This window comes from Sorex araneus, chromosome 3 (assembly GCF_027595985.1).
Source record: "Sorex araneus isolate mSorAra2 chromosome 3, mSorAra2.pri, whole genome shotgun sequence".
NCBI lineage: Eukaryota > Metazoa > Chordata > Mammalia > Eulipotyphla > Soricidae > Sorex > Sorex araneus.
In genome coordinates this window covers 27782157-27802371 of record NC_073304.1, presented here as the reverse complement: position 1 = coordinate 27802371, position 20215 = coordinate 27782157, and the positions used below count along the sequence as shown (strand labels likewise).

Sequence of the window (20215 nt, the reverse complement as noted above, 5' to 3'; positions counted from 1 at the left end):
TAGCAAATAAAAGTTTTATGCAGATAGCAGTTTTTAAGCCAGACCTGAAAGAAGGAGTTTCGTTGTACCCAAACCAGGGATACCTGTATTCCTTCCATGATCCATAGTAAATAGCCTCACCAGTGGTTTCAGCCTATGGGCATGTGAGGGCTAACACCTGTCCAATCACTGTCCGAAGACCAGTCATGGGCACTTGTCCAAGTACTGTCTGAAGACCAGCAGTTAACTGTTTCATCGGGCAAGTAGTTTTCAAACTTTTTATGCCAGTGGACCAGCAGTTGAAAACAGTACTTTTCTGGTAAGTTGGTTCTTTCGTACCTCAGCTTTTTAGAACTCAGTTACTGATGGGCCTATTGTTAATTGATCCCAGATCTAATTGTTTTCTGTTTTTAATGTACAATGCGGTGATAATTCTGTAAAGCCTGACTTTCTTCTGAAACAGTTTCCTTCCCTTTCAGGGTGACAGCAGGGACCAGCAGGAGCAGAGACAGCAGCAGAGGCGGAGGCGCAGCAACCCTGAATCAGTCTCTAATGGGCGACCCCAGGGTGGTGGCCAGCAGGCATTGGAACAAGAGGAAGAAGATGATGAGGAGCTGACATTAAAATATGGCGCCAAGCATGTGATCATGCTCTTTGTCCCCGTGACTCTTTGTATGGTGGTGGTTGTGGCTACTATCAAATCTGTCAGCTTTTATACCCGGAAGGATGGACAGCTGTACGTATTGAGCGTTTGGCCGTTCTCAAGGCATTCTTTCTTTTCTTCACACATATCCTGGTATCCTTTTCAGCTGGATGGCCTCTACTACAGGGGCAAGGAAACTGGAGAGTTCATCTTCTCTGACAACCAAGAGCGGTTGAGAGAAGGAAGGTTTTTATTACTTGGTGCTTTAGGTAGAGAATATAAAACTGACAAAATTATATTTCCTGTGTATTATTACTCGTTACTGAATTTTTTTGGACTCGAGTGGCCAAAGAGTTGGGTATGAACATTGGCTGATTGTTCTTCTGCTACAAATGTTCTTTCCTTGCTGACTTTGGAGGATTAATTCCCTATCTTCCTCATCTTGGCTTCAAAGATAACGTCTCTGATTCTCATAGCAATTAGATCTTTTGTGCTATTCCGTTTTATTGCAACTTGTTCTTTCCCACTGCTCACAATATGCAGCTGTATTTATTTGCATAATTTAAGGCCTGATGTCCTTATATATTGCAATGCTATGGGAACACTTTGTTTCCAGGGTTAGGTGTATAATAAGTTCTCAAAAGAAAGGGATGAAAATTTAATGCAAGGTGGCAGCCTCTAGACCCTAATTTTTTTTTTTTTTTTTTTTTTTGTGAATCACTGTGGGGTACAGTTACAGACTTATAAGCTTTCATGCTTACGTTTCAGTCATACAATGTTCCAGTACCCATCCCTTCACCAGTGCCCATTCTCCACCACCAATGATCCTGGTATCCCTCCCATCCCAACCCCCCCACACCACCCTGCCTCTGTGGCAGGGCATTCCCTTTTTGCTGTCTCTCCGTATGGGTGTTGCGGTTTGCAATAGAGGTGTTGACATTTGTTCTAGACCCTAATTTCTTTAACTATGGATTATGACCCTATTAAGATCCCTTTTTTGGTTTTGCTTGGATTTTGGGCTATACTTAGTGCTCAGGATTGCTCCTGGCTCTGTGCTCAGCATTGCTCCTGGCTCTGTGCTTAGGATTGCTCCTGGCTCTGTGCTCAGGAATTACTCCTAGCAAGGCTCAGGGGATCATATGGAAAACCAGGGATCTTACATGGATTGGCCATGTAAGATGGTAAGGCAAGTACCTTACTTACTGTGCTATCTCTCGCCCCTAACATGTTTAAAAAAATTTTTTGAGCCTCCTAGATGAGGCCCAGGACCTCCTTCCAGTTATTCTTTGCCTGCTGGAACTGCAATTCAGTGCAAGAACCCAGAGTTTTATTAGTGCTCGAGCCTTGTAGTGCCAGGAATTACCTGGCCACACTTGTGCTTGTGGGTCTGGAGGCCTGCACCCAGCGTAGCTTGGGAAGCTGTATGTATATACAGGATGGAACTGGCAAGTTCATATAAACTACCTGGCAGCCCCTGTGCTATCTCTGCATTGTATTTTCTTTTTATGTTTGTTTGTTTGAGGCCCATGGCTGCCTTATATTGTAAGAGTGGGTCAGAAATAGTCTGATTTCTGATCCTCGAATAAAAATGTTTAATATGTGAATAAGAAACAGGGGGAGATGAATATGATATTATCTTGACAACTCTAGTTGCAACACTTTACAGAGGAAAGAATAGTTATAAGCTGTTGACACAGTTATTTGTAGTTATAGGCAAATGACACGGTTATTTGTAGCCAAGGTATTTATGCGAGAGTCTGGTTAACAAATCACTGAGAGTCTGGTTAACAAATCACTGATGCTGTGAAGGAAGCAACCACTAGATGGAGCTAATGTCTGATTTACAAGTCTACCTCTCTATATAGTTACTTTCATAGGTCAAAAGTTTTGACTCCAGGGTCAGAGAGACAGTACAAGGGTAGGGCACTTGCCTTGCACATGGCCAGCCCAGGTCTGATCCATCACTGTCACTGTGACTGTCATCCCATTGCTCATCGATTTGTTCAAGCGGGCACCAGTAACTTCTCTCATTGAGAGACTTATTGTTACTGTTTTTGGCATATCCAATACTCACGGGTCGCTTGACAGGCTCTGCCTCGCAGGCTCGATACTCCCGGTAGCTTGCTGGGCTCTCCGAGAGGGCTGGAGGAATCGAACTCGGGTCGACCGTGTGAAAGGCGAACGCCCAACCGCTGTGCTATCGCTTCAGCCCAGGTCTGATCCATAACACCACTAAATGTTGGTGGTGTTGTTCCCCAAGCACTAAATGTGGTCCCCAAGGGCTAATTGTGGTCCCTGAGCACAGCTAGATAAAGCACAAAAACCAAAACAAAAAGTAATTGATGACATGGAAAACATATATACAGTATCAGTTAAATGAAGGAGACAGAACTCCCGGAGGAAGGAAGTATGTTTTTTAGGATCTTCATTAATACTTACATGGGTTTTTGTGTTTTGTTTCATTGCAGAATATATACCCCATTCACGGAAGACACTGAGACAGTGGGCCAGCGAGCACTGAACTCAATTCTGAATGCTATTATCATGATCAGTGTCATTGTTGTCATGACAATTCTCCTGGTGGTTCTATATAAATATAGGTGCTATAAGGTAAGCATGTGACACAGGGCTTTGCTATCCACCATATTCTTTTGATTGGGTATTCCTGACACACATACCCTACTTGTTTTAGAAAAGCAGAAGATACTAGAAATTTTTAGTCACCCCAACCCCATTGTGTAACTTTATTACAAATTCAAATAGAGGAGGAGCTGGAGAGATAGTATGGGATAAGGTGCTTGCATGTAGCCAACGTCAGTTTGATCCCCGGCACCACATATGATCCCTTGAGCACTGCCAGGAGAGGTCCTTGAGCATAGCTTGGTGTGGCTCAAGGATTAAAACACATTGAAAGGGGGAAAGCTTGCTTCTGGTTCAAACAAGCCAGAAGGAAAAAAGCAAACAAAATGATTTTAGCATTTGATTTGCGTTATATATTTACGACAGTTGGAAGGGATGTATCCTAAGACCTTTGTGATTTCTCCCATTCACAAATATGATTTGTGGTATCATATTCACAAATATGATTTGTGAATGGGAGAAATGATTATGGGATATGTAGGATATGATTATTCCCATAATACTTAACTAAATTCAGATTTTCATATTGGAGTACAAAACACAGCCATCTTTAGATGGTGGTGTTCAACTCAGTGCTAACTAGCTTAATTCCTACTTTTAAATTGTTGGCCATCCCTTCTTCCACTGTTTCTTCTGCATCAGTGCTTGTTGTTTCTTTAAGAAATAAGCATGAAGGATAAGATAAAAAATGATGAAGGCCTGATCTCAGGCTCTGCTCCCCGACCTCACTCTTTAACCCAGTGATTCATTTCAGAATTCAGCCACCTTGCACATGTTTCACACTAATACCTCAGAAAATAACAAATCATTACAAGCCATAAGCCTTTGGGGTATTCTCTGGTCACTTTCCAAATATTGAGGTCTACTCTTTTGTCTTCTGGTTTTAATTTTTGTTTAGTTTTTCATTATGAATTCTTAGAAAACATGTCTGGTGGCTGTTGTGTCATACTTGATTCAATGAATGTGTTGTGTTCTTCTAAACTCTTTGTTGTTGGATATTTTCTGTTTTTTTAAACTGTTGGAAAACAATAATGAATGTTCTGCATAAAGTTTTTCAGTTTTGGATCTGGAGCGATAGCACAGTGGGTAGGGAGATTGCCTTGCATGCAGCCAACCCGGGTTCGATTCCCAGCATCCCATATGGTCCCCTGAGTAATGCCCAGGGTAATTCCTGAGTGCAGAGCCAGGAGTAACCCCTAAGCATCACGGAGTGTGACCCAAAAAGCAAAAAAAAAAAAAGTTTTTCAGTTTTTCCAATTATTTTCTTACGATAAGATCCTGGACGCAGGAATTTGGGACAAATCATTTTTAGCTGTCATGATGTACAAAATTCCGTTTTCAAAATCTTAGTACCAGTTTATACTTAACTTGTTAGTGAATAAGACCCAGTTTTTCTTACCTCAAGCGTCACTGAATTTTTCTTTTTTTTTAAACCTACTGATTTGGGCTCACTATCGGAGCTTAGGGCTTCCTTTTGACTCTGCTCAGCTACCATTCCTAATTTATGTGGCCAGAGATGGAGCCCAGGTCAGCTGTGTGCGAGGCAAGCACACACCAGCTGTATTATCTCTCAGGCTTTACTGATTTTATATGCAAAACAAAATATCTTGGGCTAAGAGATAGTACAGAGGGCAAAAGCACTTGCCTTGTAGGTAGCCAACCCAGATTTGATCCTCAAAACCCCATATGGTACCACAAGCCTGCCTGGAGTGACTCCCAGAGCCAAGAGTAAGCCCTGAGCATAGACTGCTGTGGTCCAAAACAAACAAAAAAAAAGCCCCCTTAGTTTGCATGTATCGGTACTAGTACAATTAGATATATTTTTAATGTTTGCAGATTCTAAAATTATATTTGCGTGTGTATTGAATGTTTAAGTGGGTGGAAGTATTGACCTGAGAGTAGCTATTTGCATAGTGTTATAGAGAAGATTAAAGACAAAAAGACTCATCAACACTTAGGCAGCCAAGTGCAAATGCTGTAAAGTCTTCTGTTCAAATATGCTCATATCTCATTTAATTTTCATATTTCTTTTCATGAAGGTTTTCTCTGAGTTTGCCTAGGTTTGCCTCCTAGTTCTACTTTTGTGCTTTATTAGACTTATTTTGTGGTTTTAAACTGGATTATATGCCCCTTATTCGGGGTGATAGCCACACTTGCACATCTTGGGGCACATAAGTTCTTGACAGCCTTTTCAGCGTGACTTTCCTGAGCTGTTTTCTTTCTGTGATTCCCTGCTCCTTTCTGGTTCTTTTGGACTTCTCTCTTTCCTTCAATAAGAAGACTGACCTTTATTTATTTATTTATTTATTATTATTATTATTTTTCTTTTTGTGTCACACCCGGCGATGCATAGGGATTACTCCTGGCTTATGCACTCAGGAATTACTCCTGGTGGTGCTCGGGGGACCATATGGGATGCTGGGAATCGAACCCGGGTCAGCCTTGTGCAAGGCAGACACCCTACCCGCTGTGCTCTCTCTCCAGCCCCAAGACTGACCTTTATTATCCCAGCATCAGAAACAAGGAATGGGAACTCAGAAAAATAAAGCTAGAGCCATTTGCCTCATTCTCCAAGAACTAAAGAGGAAGTCATTGAAGTTTAGGCTTCTGTCCTTACCGTTATCGTCACCACAGAATTGTTTGGTGACTAGACATGAGAGAGTGAAAAAATGTGAAATGTGAAAAAAAAAAAGTTTTTTGATGGGGGTGTTGAGTTTTGGAGCCACACCCTGTAGTGCTTACGGCTCCTTCTGGCTCTGTGCTCTGGAGCTGCTCCAGTGTCCCAGCACCAAACCTAGGCATGACTAGGCAAGTTCCTGAACCCTTATACTAGCTCAGGGTCCTGCATTTTTGTCTTGCTCCTGGAGCTGTCACTCTCTTGATAAATGCTCCTCCCCCGAGCTGCTGGTATGGAGCAGGTAGTTCCCAAGAGAGGAGACTGTGGTAAACTCATTGCTGGTCTCTGGTGCTTGTAGTTCCCCAGCGCACCAATCCTTTTACTTTCAAATTCCTCACCAGCCCCTGCGTGCACCCTCTCAGGGCTTCATTGTTGTATTTGGGGAGGAGAGAGGGTGGATTGTGCTTCACCTCCCTTTACTCCAACCTACCTTGATAGGTTTCAGGTTAGTTTCTTGCATCTTTCCTAAGAAACTACTTGGGATAGTCTATAATGGTTATCTTCAGCCAGATAGCCATGCTTAATTGTTCCTTAGCAAAAAGACTTTTAATGTTCAGTTCTTAACAAGCACAGCCAGTTCTACAGAAGTAAGTTGTTTACTTTCACTCCTAGTATAAAATAAAAGGAGCTTTTGAGTCAGAAATTCCAAAACTTGCTAGGACCTGTTTGGAATAAACCTTCAGGACTTGCTGTCTATTTGTTCAGCAGTGCCAAAACTAAAAGACCAATCAGATCTCTAAAAGGTAGAAATGGAAATTATTGAGGTCTCGTAATTTTTTTTTTTCCCTTTGATTTTTGAGCCATGCCCGGCATGTGCTCAGGGCTCACTCCTAGCTCTGCTTTCAGAGATCACTCTTGGAGGGCTCAAGGGACCATAGAGGTGCCAGGGATCAAACCTGTATTGACCACATGCAATGCAAGTACCCTACCCACTGTACTATCTCTCCAGCCCCAAGGTTCTATGTTTCTGACCTGCCTATGTCAGAATTTAGAGGAGACACTTGGTGTTCGAAGCAGAGCTCTTTCAGAATCTTAGTACAGAAGTCTGATCTAGGCTAGAGCTTTTTATTTTATTTTGGAACAATAGTACAATGTGTAGGACGTTTACCTGGGACCTCAATCCATGGTACCTCATATGGTTCCCTGAGCACTGCCAGGAGTAATTCCTGAGTGCAGAGCCAGGAGTAAGCCCTGAGCATTGCTGAGTGTCTCCCAAGAAGAGGAAAACTAACAAACAGAAAAAACAGAATACCTTTTGTTTAAAGGTCTTTGCACATGCCTACTCATGCAGACAAAATATCTGTGTAAAGAAGCTGGAGAGATAGTACAGCAATCAGGACACTCTCCTTGCATGCAGCTAATCCAGATTTGATCACCAGCACTCAATTTGATCCCCTGAGCACCACTAGGAGTGATCTCTAAACTCAGAGCCAGGAGTAAGCTCTGAGCACTGCCAATGTGGCCCCAAAACCAAAAAGTAAAGAAATAATACGTCTGTAAAGAAAATGTTACTGTCCACTCTGGTTGTCGTTGGGCAGAGAGAATTGTCTATATTATTTAAATGATAACCCTGTTTATTATCTGGTCTCCTGCAGTTCTCAGTAGCTGGGCTAGTGGTTCAGTCTGGGGGCCAAAGATGCAGTGCGTCACAGGTTACCCAGGACAGGTTGGAGGTGTTGGGGGCCTTACCGGCTACACCCAGTGATTCTCAGGGGACCTTGTAATAGATCAAACGAGTGTCAGCTTCATGCAGTACATGTGCCTCAGTCTGATCTGTCTAGCCCCTAAATGTTAAAATATTTTATTGAAATATTTGGTTTTTGTATATAGTTTGAAATGACTCCATGGTCTCAATATCTATTATTGCATATAATTTTTAAATGTTTCATATAAGTATACATTGATGATGACTGTCATTTTTTTCTTACTATTTGAAAACCATATATACAAATAATAATTTTTGAAGAAAAAAAATTTTTTTTTCCCCTTTTTGGGTCACACCCGGCGATTCACAGGAGTTATTCCTGGCTTTGCACTCAGGAATTACTCTTGGTGGTGCTCAGGGGACCATATGGGATGCTGGGAATCGAACCCGGGGTTGGCCGCATGCAAGGCAAAAAAGTTCTACCCACTGTGCTATCGCTCCAGCCCCCAAGAAAATTATTTTTTTTAGGGAATGTATGGACTCTATTAATTAAATTATGATTCTTTTCTAGGTCATTCATGGCTGGCTAATTATTTCATCTTTGTTGTTGCTGTTCTTTTTCTCATTTATTTACTTGGGGTAAGTGGTGAAATATTTGGTCTGCTTTTCTGAAATTAATTGGATTCTGCAACTCACTTCCAACCATGAACTTTGTTGATTCAATACTCTTTGAATTACAGTTAATTTCACATATAGGTCATAGTTTATGTAACAGGTTGTTATTATTATTGATGGGAATATTCTCTTATTGGTCCCTGCTTGTAAATAAAGAGTTGTAATAATGTAAGACAGGAGGAATGAGATAGCTTAGAGGGGCAGAAATGCATGCTCAGCTTCACAAGGCCTAGGTTTGATTACTGGCCTCCCAGGCACTGCTGGGTATGTCCCTGTAGTCCCCCAGCACTGTTAGGGAGGCTCCTTAGAACAAAACCAGATAAAACACATAAGACAGAAGTTGCTCCTTAGTAAAGGACTTAGCAAATTTATCTTGTTTCTGAGGCAGCGGGGAGCCACACCTAATACCTGGGAGCCACTTCTGGTGGTATTGGTTACCATGCTAGGATTGAACTAAGGCTAAGGATTGAATCTGGGACTGCCAAATGGAATAGTGTGTTTTGATGGAAATCATTGTACATACACCTATTTATGTACCTCTCTTAATTTTTTCCAGGGAAGTATTTAAAACTTACAATGTTGCCATGGACTACATTACTGTTGCTCTCCTGATCTTCAATTTCGGTGTGGTGGGAATGATTGCCATTCACTGGAAAGGGCCACTGCGACTGCAGCAGGCATATCTCATCATGATCAGTGCCCTCATGGCCCTGGTGTTCATCAAGTACCTCCCAGAGTGGACCGCATGGCTCATCTTGGCTGTGATTTCAGTATATGGTAAAGCCCAAGACATTTTGTTCATCACAGAAATAGTTCACTGGTGTGTTTTCCTTCTTATTCTATAGTATCTTTTTGTAGTTAGGGCTTTTAGTTTTTTGGTTTTGGCAGGGGTGGGAGGACATAACAGGCAGTGCTTAGGACATACCTGACTCTGTGCTCAGAGATCACTCCTGGTGGCCTCTGGGGACCATGTAGGATGGTAGGGATCAAACCCAGGTCAGCCCCATGGAAGCAATCGCCCTACCTGCTGTACTATCACTCTGGGCCCACAATTTCCAATCTTTTGATGTTAAAGGTCTCTAAGTAAACTGCTCCTAGTTTAAATCAGTAATGAATTGACAAGTTCATAGACATCTGGTCAGAAGACATTCAAATCCTCTCTCTGCGGCTGATTGTGGTCTTAGGAATGTTTTCTTTCATATTCAGGCTTCAATTTCCTCATTTGGAAAATAGGAACAGTGCTTCTTAGAGCTGTAAGAGTTAAGAATAAGGGCTCAAGTAATAGTACAAAGGGTAGGGCATCGCCTTCTGCTTAGTTTACCCAGATTTGATTCCCAGCATCCCATATGATTCCCAAGCACTGCCAGGAGTGATTCTGAGTAAAGAGCCAGGAGTAAGCCCTGAGAATTGCCAGGTGTGGTCCAAACCCTCCCCACCTCCCTAAAAAAAAAGAAAGAAAAGAATATATGAGGGCTGGAGTAATAGCATAGTGCATATGAGATAGTATAGTTGCTTGCCTTGCATGCACCTGAACTGGGTTGGATCTCCAGCACCCCACCTGGACACACCTGTTGTGGTTCCCCAGTCCTGTCAAAAGTGGTCCCTTGATCTCAGAGCCCAGAGTAAACCCTAAGCACTCCTGGGTGGGACCCCCAACACAAACAAGACAAACAAACAAACAAAAAAAAAAGGACATGATAAAAGCACTAGTAGAGTGCCCAGCACATAAAATGCTTGATTTTCTTAGTCAAAATTAGGTTACTAAGTTTTGTAAGTCATCTTAGTTTTATTATACTGAAAATAAGCTTGTCTGGCTGGAGAGCTAGAAGCCTAAAGAGCTGGACCACATGCTTTGCATACTGGAGCCCAGGTTTAGTCCTTTGCACACCTGAGCACTGCTGGAGGTGGCCTCAAAATAAATTATAAATAAATCAGTTTCACTGGGCAGTGTGAAATTCAGATTTGTTAACACCCAGAAAAATACAGCTACTGAAAAGTTAGCCAGCATCCTAGCCAGGAAAACACAAGACCAGCTATAAGGTTGTGTAGCTCTCTTACTGCATGAAGGCTAAAAAGTGACATTTTGAAAAGTTACTAGGTTATCATTAGAGAGTGCTCTTTTTTGTTAGTTTATGGACCACACCCAGCAGTACTCAGGGCTTTCTCCTGGCTCTGTGCCCACGGATCATTCCTAGCAGGGCTCAGGAGAGTCCATATGGGGTGCTGGGGATCAAGCCCAGGTCAGCCATGTGCATGGCAAGCACCTTGCCTGCTGTATTTTCACTCCAGCTCCCTAAATCAATTTTAAAATAAATGACTTCATTTGAGGCCTCCCAAGTGGTACTTAGGAGGCCTGCTCTCGCCCTTGGCTATTCTACACCAACTGGTTTGGCACTTTAGTGCTGAGGCCTAAGCATGCAGTGTTGCTTGGGTCCTGCGGTGCCAAGGACTACCTGTGCTATTCAGGCAGTGCTTGGGGCCTTCAGGGCTGCACCCAGTGATGCTCTGGGGGCCATAAGCAGCTGCAGATTGAAGCAGAGTTGGTCACATGCAAAGCATGTGCCTTAATTCATGTCACTGTCATTGCACTGTTACCCCGTTGCTCATCGATTTGTTTGAGCGGGCACCAGTAATATCTCTCATTGTGAGACTTATTGTTACTGGTTTTTTTTTTTTTTTTGGCATATTGAATACGCCACGGGTAGCTTGCTAGGCTCTGCCTTGTGGGCTTGATACTTTCGGTAGCTTGCTGGGCTCTCCGAGAGGGGAGGAGGAATCAAACACGGGGCAGCCGCGTGAAAGGCGAACACCCTGCCACTGTGCTATCGCTCCAGCCCCCTTAATTCCTATAGCTCTGAATTGCTCTCAGGCTGCCATGTGATGCTAGGAATTCCACCAGTGTCTGCTGTGGATAAGACAAGCAGTTAACCACCCCAGTTTCAAGTTTCTCCAGCTTGAAATTTCCATATATATTTTTCTAGTGTAGAAGTACTGTTACTTATTCAGCCATTGATTAAGCTGATTGAATTGGGCATGAACTCCACGTTACTTTTTTTTTTAATTGGATATCTGTGAGATAGACCATTACAAAGTTGTTCATAATTGGGTTTCAGTCATACAGTGATCCAGCACCCATCTCCCAACCAGTGTACATTTCCCACCACCATCCCCAGTCCCCCACCTCCCACCCCTAGCCTCCCTCTATGGGAGGCACTTTCCTTCTTGCTCTCTCTCTCTCCTTTTCCTGTTGTGCATTATGGTTTGCAGTACAGGTGCTAAGAGGCCATGGTGTTTGTTCAGGGCATTTGGTATTTTTATCGGGACGGTAAGGCTAAAGGAACTTTTCAATTGGGTGTCAGCTTTGGGGTGTGGATGTGACTGCTGAGGGTTCTGGAAGTGGAGGGGTGGGGGGAGGTAGCTCATCCTGACCCTGAGAAAGCTTGGAGATTTCAGTCACGAAACCCACATACCAGAATTTTCAACAGATTATATCTTGCTGAGGTCTGACCTGAGACGGTGGAGTCAGGCAAGGGGTATGGCAGTGAGTTTGGATTGTGGAAGCAAGCTGCTGCCGGGAACTCTGCTTGGGCAGACCACCAGGCAAACCATCCCCATCCGATTTACCCTGGTCTGTTCAGCCACACATGGGTCTGAGATTAACTGCAGCTTTTGATCTCTTTCGAGATTTATCTATGGATCTCTGAGGCAAGGTCAATAAATGACCTTATATAGCTGAGCTGGAGGTGGTTTGTGTACATGGCTCCCACATACCTAATTTTTGCCGTTTAATTTCTTGGTAAACTTGGTCCCAAGTTGTTGGGATCAAGCCAAAGGCACAGCGGCAGTTTTGGGGTATCAGGAAGCCTGAAGGCACCATCAGGCTGCTTATGCACTCGACCCACAGGTACAGGTTGACCTGCTGGCGGCATCATACCCCCTGAAATTTCTGTATATATTTTGTAATGGCCAGACCTGGCAATACTTGGGGTAGGGACATTTGTGTCAGTAATAATACCTAGTGCTTCATGCATCCAAATCATTTGCTCTACTACTTGAGCCATGGGACTGGAGCGATAGCACAGCGGGCAGGGTGTTTGCCCGGGTTCGATGCCTCCATCCCTCTCGGAGAGCCGGCAAGCTACCAAGAGTATCCCGCCCACATGGCAGAGCCTGGCAAGCTACCCTGTGGTATATTCGATATGCCAAAAATAGTAACAATAAGTCTCACAATGGAAACATACTGGTGCCCGCTTGAACAAATCGACGGATGGGTGACAATGCTACAGTGCTATTAAAATATTCACATTTGAAAAATAAGGGGTATTTTTGGCCGGGGGAATTTTGTGGGGAGGTATACCCAATGGTGTTTAGGGCTTACTTATTCCTGGTTTGTTCTCAGGGATCACTCCTGGTAATGCTCGGAGAACTGTAGATGGTTTCTGGGATCAAACCTGACTTGGCCATTTGCAAAACAAGTGCCTTACCCACTATACTATCTTTCTGGTCTTATATATCTGTGTGTGTATGAATTTATGTATGTATGTATGTATATATGGTTAGTTTTTTTTTTGTTGTTTTTTTTTTAGTGAAGCAAGGGGGTGGTAGTTTTTATTGAATAAAACTTGTTTAGAAAGATGTGAACGGAGAGAAAGAGGGGAAATATGTGTTCAGGAGAGAACACAGACTTCTCCTGAGTGGAAATAAGCAAGCAAAGAAACATAAACAAGCAGACGAGATGTGTGTTTAAGGGAGAGCCCAGGCTTGAAGAGCCAGCCTGGCCCTATATTTAGAAGAGAGGAGAAGAAAGAGGAAGAGGTAGAAGCACGATCCCATAAGGCAAAAGTAGATGTACCTTGCTCCAGAATGAAAGGTGCCACTGTGTTCTTTTATCCGCTCTCTCTCCTTTTCCTATTGTGCAGTATGGTTTGTAGTACAGGTGCTAAGAGGCCATGGTGTTTGTTCAGGGCATTTGGTTTTTTTATCGGGATGGTAAGGCTAAAGGAACTTTTCAGCTGGGTGTCCAGTACTTAAAAGTGTTGGCAGGTAGGGGATTTATTTGCCTTGCACGCAGCCAACCTGGGTTCGATTCCCTGCATCCCATATGGTCACCCAAGCACTGCCAAGAATAATTCCTGAGTGCAGAGCTAGGAGTAATTCCTGAGCATCACTGGGTGTGACCCAAAAAGAAAAAAAAATGTTGGCGGAGGGCTAGGGAGAGAGTATATGGGTTAAGCCTCTTCCCTTGCAGGGGGCCAAACCTGGTTTGATGCTAGGAACCACATACATTCCCCTAAACACTGCCAGGAGTTGCTCCTGAGCACTGCCAGTGATGACCCAAAACTCCTAAATATAAGTCAGTAATATGTCAGGTGAACCATGTACGTTGTCAAAAGCATCCTCTTTTGTGGAGGGGGCTGAGGGAGCACTTCTGATTGGTGTTAGGAGCCACAGGGGCAACCCTAGCAGGGCTCAGGGTACCATGCAGTGCTAGTGATCAAGGGCGTGGGGCTCCCTTACGCAAAACACACTCCACAGCCCAGCATCATTCCCACTTGTTTGATAAGAGCTCATGGAAATAGAACTGAATTGGTTCTGTTGGCATGTTTGAGCTCTCAGTGGTAGAACTATAGAAAACAAATACTCTGTGTCCAGCCTTGCCTTATATAGTACTTTCAGGGGCCACACCCAGCAGTCCTCAGGGCTTCTGGCTCTGCACCTAGGAATTATTCCAGGATGTCAGGGATTGAACTCAGGTGAGCCATGTGCGAGGCATATGCCCTACTCGCCGTACTGTTGCTCCAGATCCAAGTTACTTACTGTTTAATGGTCAGAGATGGGCTTGTAAAATACCCATTTACTATTGCATAGGTGTGATTGAGAATGTCAGTTCTGGGAAGGGGAGAAGGCTTAAAGGGCTAGAGTGCCTACTTTCCATGCCCAAAGCCCATGTTTGATTCCTAGCACTGCATGGCCCTCTCAGGATCTCTAGGAGCAGCTGTTAAATTCTGAGCCAGAAATAGCCTGTAAGTACCTACAGGTGTCGCATCAGACCCCCTCCACCCACTGGGGTAGAAAGATGGCAGTTTGTGGATCCAAAGATGTAATTCAGTGGTAGAGGCATTGTGTAAACCCTGGGTTCAATTCCTAACATCTTAATAAAAACAAACAACCTTGGAGCAATCAATAGTACAGCAGGTAGGATAATATAATAGGAGTGATCCCTGAGAGCAGAGCCAGGAGTCAGCCCTGAGCACCACTTGGTGTGACACCCAAACCAAAAAAATAAATACCAAACCAAACCAAAAATTGCAAGCAAAATTGACTGTCCAGTCAAGCACCAGTAAATACATTGCAGACAGAAAGTGAATACATTCCTGTTTACTGTCACACCCTCAATGCTCAGGGCTTACTCCTACCTGTGCTTAGGGATCTCTCCTGGAAGGCCTTAGGGGACCACTTGGGGTGCTGGGGATTAAACTTGGGTTGGCTGCAGACAAGAGAAGCACCCTACCTGCTGTACTATCTCTCCAGCCTTGTCCCTCTCCTTTAAAGCATGCTTTTGTCTGTGCTTGGCCTGTTGAGCTCTTTCCAGACATCTCCCCACTTATCTCTCCACCTTTTTTTTTGTTTTTGTTTCTGGGTCACATCCCGATGCTCAGGGATTACTGCTGGCTCTGCACTAAGGAATTACTTCTGGTGTTGCTCAGGGGATCATCTGGGATGCTGGGGATTGAACCCTGGTCAGCTGCATGCAAGGCAGACGCTCTATCTGTTATACTATTGCTCTGGTCCCCCCACCCCCATTTTTGAACCACACCTGGCTGTGTTCAGGAGTTATTCCCAGCATGGTGCTGGGGCCATTCCTGGTCTGCTTGTTGTTCCTTGCAGAGCTAGAGATCTACATGCAGAGCTAGAGGGCCTCACTTTGAGTCATTTCCCAGCTGGTTTTGTTTATTTGCTTAAGATTATTTTCTCCCCCACCAGTTATCTGCCATTTATTTTACATTAATTCATCATCTTTTTGTGTTGGAAAGAAAATAAATCTTTTTCCTTGGGTACTTGCTCTCTAACACACTCTCTTACAAGTTTAGACAATATATTTTTGGTGAATAAAAGTTTTTCTTTTCTCTTTCTAGATTTAGTGGCTGTTTTGTGTCCAAAAGGCCCACTTCGAATGCTGGTTGAAACAGCTCAGGAGAGGAATGAAACTCTGTTTCCAGCCCTCATTTACTCCTGTAAGTATATCAAAATGATAAGAGATAAGTAATTTTAGAATGATAGGAACTCAAATTTGTGTAATTATGCCTCTATCATGGTATTTTATCTGAAAGCATTAATGGATTTTCTATAGATCTCTGTTTAAGTGCAAAACTATTATCTTATACCCGAAAACTTAATTAAGAAAGTTTTCAGTATGAGTAGAAATTGAAGGAATTTTTAAAGATGGGAAGCCAATATTCTCATTTAAAATCTCATTTGTTGGATTGTATAACTTACACAATATACATTGGGTCTTACAACGTAAGGACATTGATCCAGAGTCTTAGAGATTTGGGTGGTTTAGAAGTGAGGTAACTATGTACATCAAAACCATAAGAGTCAACACTTATTGTTATAACATATGACCCAAACTATAATAAGTAAAGTTTGTTTTTTTTTTTAAGGCAGGGCTGGAGCTATAGCACAGCAGGTAGGGCATTTGCCTTGCACTTGGCCAACCCGGGTTTGATTCCCAGCATTCCATATGGTCCACTGAGCACCGCCAAGAGTAATTCCTAGGTACAGCGCCAGGAGTAACCCCCTGAGCATCACCGGGTGTGCCACTTCCCCTCCCCCCCAAAAAAAGAAAGAAAAAGCAGTTTGCTTAGGAGGTAGGTAGGAGAGGGGGAGGGAACCTTGGATCATTGATGGAGGGACCTTGACACTGGTGATGGGTTTGGAGATGGAACGTTGAATGCCTGAAAACTCCATCATGGAAAGCTTTATAAATCATGGTGCCTAAGATAAATACATAAGTAAAGTTAAATAAATAAAATCGGAGACTGGAGCAACAGCACAACGGGTAGGGCGTTTGCCTTGCACGTGACTGACCCGGGTTCAGCTCCCAGCATCCCATATGATCCTCCGAGCACCGCCAGGAGTTATTCCTGAGTGCATGAGCGAGGAGTAACCCCTGTCATCGCCGGGTGTGACCCAAAAAGCAAAAAAAGATAAATTAATAAAAAAAAAATAAAATCAGGCAAGAGTTAATGAGCCCTTATTCCATATATTTATATATTGCAGGCAACTCCTGCTCAAGAAAGAACTATAGTTCATAGAGAGTTCCCTCTTGCAGTATCCACTGTAGTGATTTTTGATATATATACCAAATCGTGCTACTATAACCATTATGTAATTTAATTGTCCTTTTTGATAGTTTTATTGAGCATATATACTTGGTTGGTGGTTCTTTCAGTCCTGAGAATAAGTCTTATTGACCCACTGCCTTCTGACCCCCACTGTTTCTGATGGGAAGTCTGCTGTTATGCTCACTGAGGTTCTGCTGTAGAACCGTTTCTACCCCTGGCTCTACACTCAGGGATCACTCCTGCATAGACACACCTGGCTGTGGTGTGGCTGGAAATCTCTTGCATTGCCTGGGGTTGCAGACAGCAGAGCTGCCAGATTGCTCTCAGTGCACCTGGGCACCAGGGATTTGTGCTCATGACTATGTTGCGAAGCAGATGTTGTAAGACCCATACCATTACTCCTGATCCTACCTTAGACATCTTTATTGGCATTTAAGAGAGCCATGTCAGAAGAATAATAAGCCTGAACAATAATCCCAAAGGACAGAAAGTCTGTGTTTTGCTGTTGTTGGAGCTGCGGCGTAGTTGGGGGTGTGGGCAGTAGGCAGGGTGAGTGGTGGAGAAGGGAGTGTTATAAGCATTAGCTACTACCTCAAAGTTTATCTTACAAAGAAGTGGTCATGGGCAAAAGCAAATGAGAAGAGGTGACATTTCCAGAAGAAAGATTTAATCTTGCCTCTAAGGGTGAAGAAAACCTATGAATTAGAGAGGAAAGAAGAAATAATTAGTGGAACAGATCAACAAAGCAGGTAGAAATTGCTCTGAGTTAAGGCAAAGAAATTAGATGAGAATGGGGAAAGAAGAGAAGAAGAAAAGGTAGTGAGGACAGTGAAAATAGAGGTAAGGTTTGGGCACACCTGTGAGTGACCCTCACTCTTGTGACCTCAGTATTGTTTCTGTGGCAGATGGCGGACGGGGATTGTCCTTCTAGCTAGAGAAGCCTTATTTTTCTGTTCTTGCATAAAATGCAATTAAAAAATGTACCTGCTGGTTTTGTTTTTCAAGGAAGCTGTAGGAATGCATAAGCACTGCATAAGCACTGCATGTGGTTTTGTCCTTCAATTTTTTTTGCATTTAGGTTGAATTTGCCTTGTCTTTCTGGCTCATGTTGACTTAGACCACTTAGTGGGCTTGTCATCTTATGAACCTGGTGTGACTTCAGAGTTACACAACCTGGTGAAGCCAGTGGTGGGGCTGTTGGTGAAGTCTTGGCCTCTTGGTTGTATATTTCTTTCCTAAGTTATCCAAAAAGTCCAAAAGATTAGTTATATCCAACATGGATGTAACTATAAAATGAGTAATAAAAAGCGAGAGGCATAGATGCCAAGTATCTTTTTTGTTTTCCACATGAATCATGGGTTTTTTTTTTAAATTTTTTTTATTAGTGAATCACCATGAGGGTACAGTTACAGATTTACATATTTTCGTGTTTGTGTTTCAGTCATACAATGCTCAAGGACCCATTCCCTCCACCAGTGCCCATTCTCCACCACCAATGATCTCAGTATCCCTCCCATCCCTCCATCCCATCCCCCACCCCACCCCACCTCTGTTGCAAGGCATTCCCTTTTGTTCTCTCTCTCTCCTTTTGGGTGTTGTGGTTTGCAATAGATGTATTGAATGGCCATCGTGTTCAATCTATAGTCTACTTTCAGCACGCTTCTCCCTTCCCGAGTGGGTCCTCCAACCACACTTTACTTGGTGTTCCCTTCTCTATCTGAGCTGCCTTTTCCCCCAGCATGTGAGGCCGGCTTCCAAGCCATGGAGCAAACCTCCTGACGCCAAGTATCTTGTTTAATATTGCTTACTGTGGGGGCTGGAGTGATAGCATAGCGGGTAGGGCGTTTGCCTTGCACGCGGCCAACCTGGGTTCAAATCCCAGCATCCCATGTGGTCCCCTGAGCACTGCCAGGAGTAATTCCTGAGTGCAAAGCCAGGAGTAACCCCTGTGCATCGCTGGGTGTGACCCAAAAAGCAAAAAAAAAAAAAAATTGCTTACTGTGGAGGCTGGAGTGATAGTACAGCAGTGCCTTAAACGTGGTCAACCCGGGTTCAATCCACGGCATCCCAGATGTTCCCCCAGGAGTGATCTCTGAGTGCAGAGCCAGGAGTAAGCCCTGAGTACCTTTGGTGTGGTTCTCCCCCAAAAACAACAAGATAATTGCTTTTCTCTGACCAGATTGGAGGCTGCTGGGGACTTTTGGTTTCATAGTAACTGCATATAGCACATATTCACATGTATTTTTATTAATGTTGTTGTTGGTCTTCAGGATAAATTCCCACAAGTGGTACTGCTCAGTTGAAGGGCTAATGCTTGTGTAGTTGTGTTTGATGTTTCCAAACTCCCTTCCTAAAGGGAAGGGGCAGTTCCACTTCTCATCCTGCCTGCAGTGTGTGAAACATGCACCATTTGAACTGGTCTTAACAAAATGTTAAGACATTTTATCTTAACAAAAAAATGTGACATGTTTTTGTGTATCTATGTCTTAGATATATTGATATACCTGTATTTTTGTGGAAGGAACATAAGCAAGGCCAGGTGACTATATTCTGTATGTTTGTTACTTTTAGTCTTTTTTATTCTGTGTGTCCAACACAGTTTAGCATTATTGAGAATTCCAGAAATGTATTCATCTTTAGAATTATATTGATCTCATGCATATATATTTATGTGTGTGGGTCAGTTTGTCCTCTGCTTCTAATAAGTAATTCCATCAGTGAAGGGAAAGCTTTTGTTTGACAGTGCTTAGGGTTTACTTCTGGCTCTGTGCTCAGGGATCACTCCTGGTGAGGCTCAGGACCATGTGGGGTGCTGGGGATCAAATCCAGTTGTTCGCATGCAAGGCAAACTCCCTACCCACTGTATTACCACTCCAGCCCCAAATTAACACTGTTTAACATAAGATTATTAAACCCAGCTATTCACTTGGTGAAACTTGCTGACCTAATTGATTTTTGTGCTTTTATTGCTTTGTTTTTGTTTTGGGGCCACACCCCTAGTGGTGCACAGGCTCTGTACACAGGAGACCAGATGCAGTACCAGAACTGGGTTTGGCGGCATGCCAGGCAAGCACTGTAGCCCCTGTACTATCTCGCCAGCTCCTTATGGTTAAGTTTTAGGGATCGTAAATGGTGAACAGTTTTTCAACAGCAACTGTAGTTTGAAAGCTCTAGTCAGTGTTCAGCTTCAAAATGTTTCATCTATTTAGATCTAAGAGAACCTTTCATAATTATGGGGGGTAGGGGAGGGAGGGGGAGACCACATCTAGCTGTGCTCAGAGAGACCACTTTTTTTTTAATCACTATGAGATATACCTTTACAAAGCTTTCATGATCAGGTTTCAGTCATAAATGTTCCGACACCCATCCCTCCACCAGTGCACATTTCCCACCACTAATATTCCCAATATCCCTCCTGCCACCCCTTCCCCCCCCAGCTTGCCTCTATGGCAGGCACTTTTTCTCCCTCCCTCCCTTCTTCTCCCCCCTCCCTCTCCCTCCTTCTCTCTCTTTCTCTCTCTCTCTCTTCCCCCCTCCCTCCCTCTCCCTCTCTCTCTCTCTCTCTCTCTCTCTCCCCCTCTCTCCCTCCTCTTGGGTATTATGGTTTG

The 20215-nt window shown here is 43.5% G+C and overlaps 1 protein-coding gene across 3 annotated transcripts in view; it reads left to right on the top strand.

Moving 5' to 3' along the window:
- Positions 1-20215, top strand: part of PSEN1 (presenilin 1) — a 65405-nt gene that overhangs the window by 29980 nt on the left and 15210 nt on the right. For all 3 annotated transcript variants that reach the window (XM_055131336.1, XM_055131337.1, XM_055131338.1), the window contains exons 4-8: positions 459-715; positions 3091-3232; positions 8156-8223; positions 8816-9036; positions 15396-15494. In XM_055131336.1, the coding sequence (XP_054987311.1) occupies positions 459-715; positions 3091-3232; positions 8156-8223; positions 8816-9036; positions 15396-15494 (787 nt within the window). The remainder of the gene's footprint in view (positions 1-458; positions 716-3090; positions 3233-8155; positions 8224-8815; positions 9037-15395; positions 15495-20215) is intronic.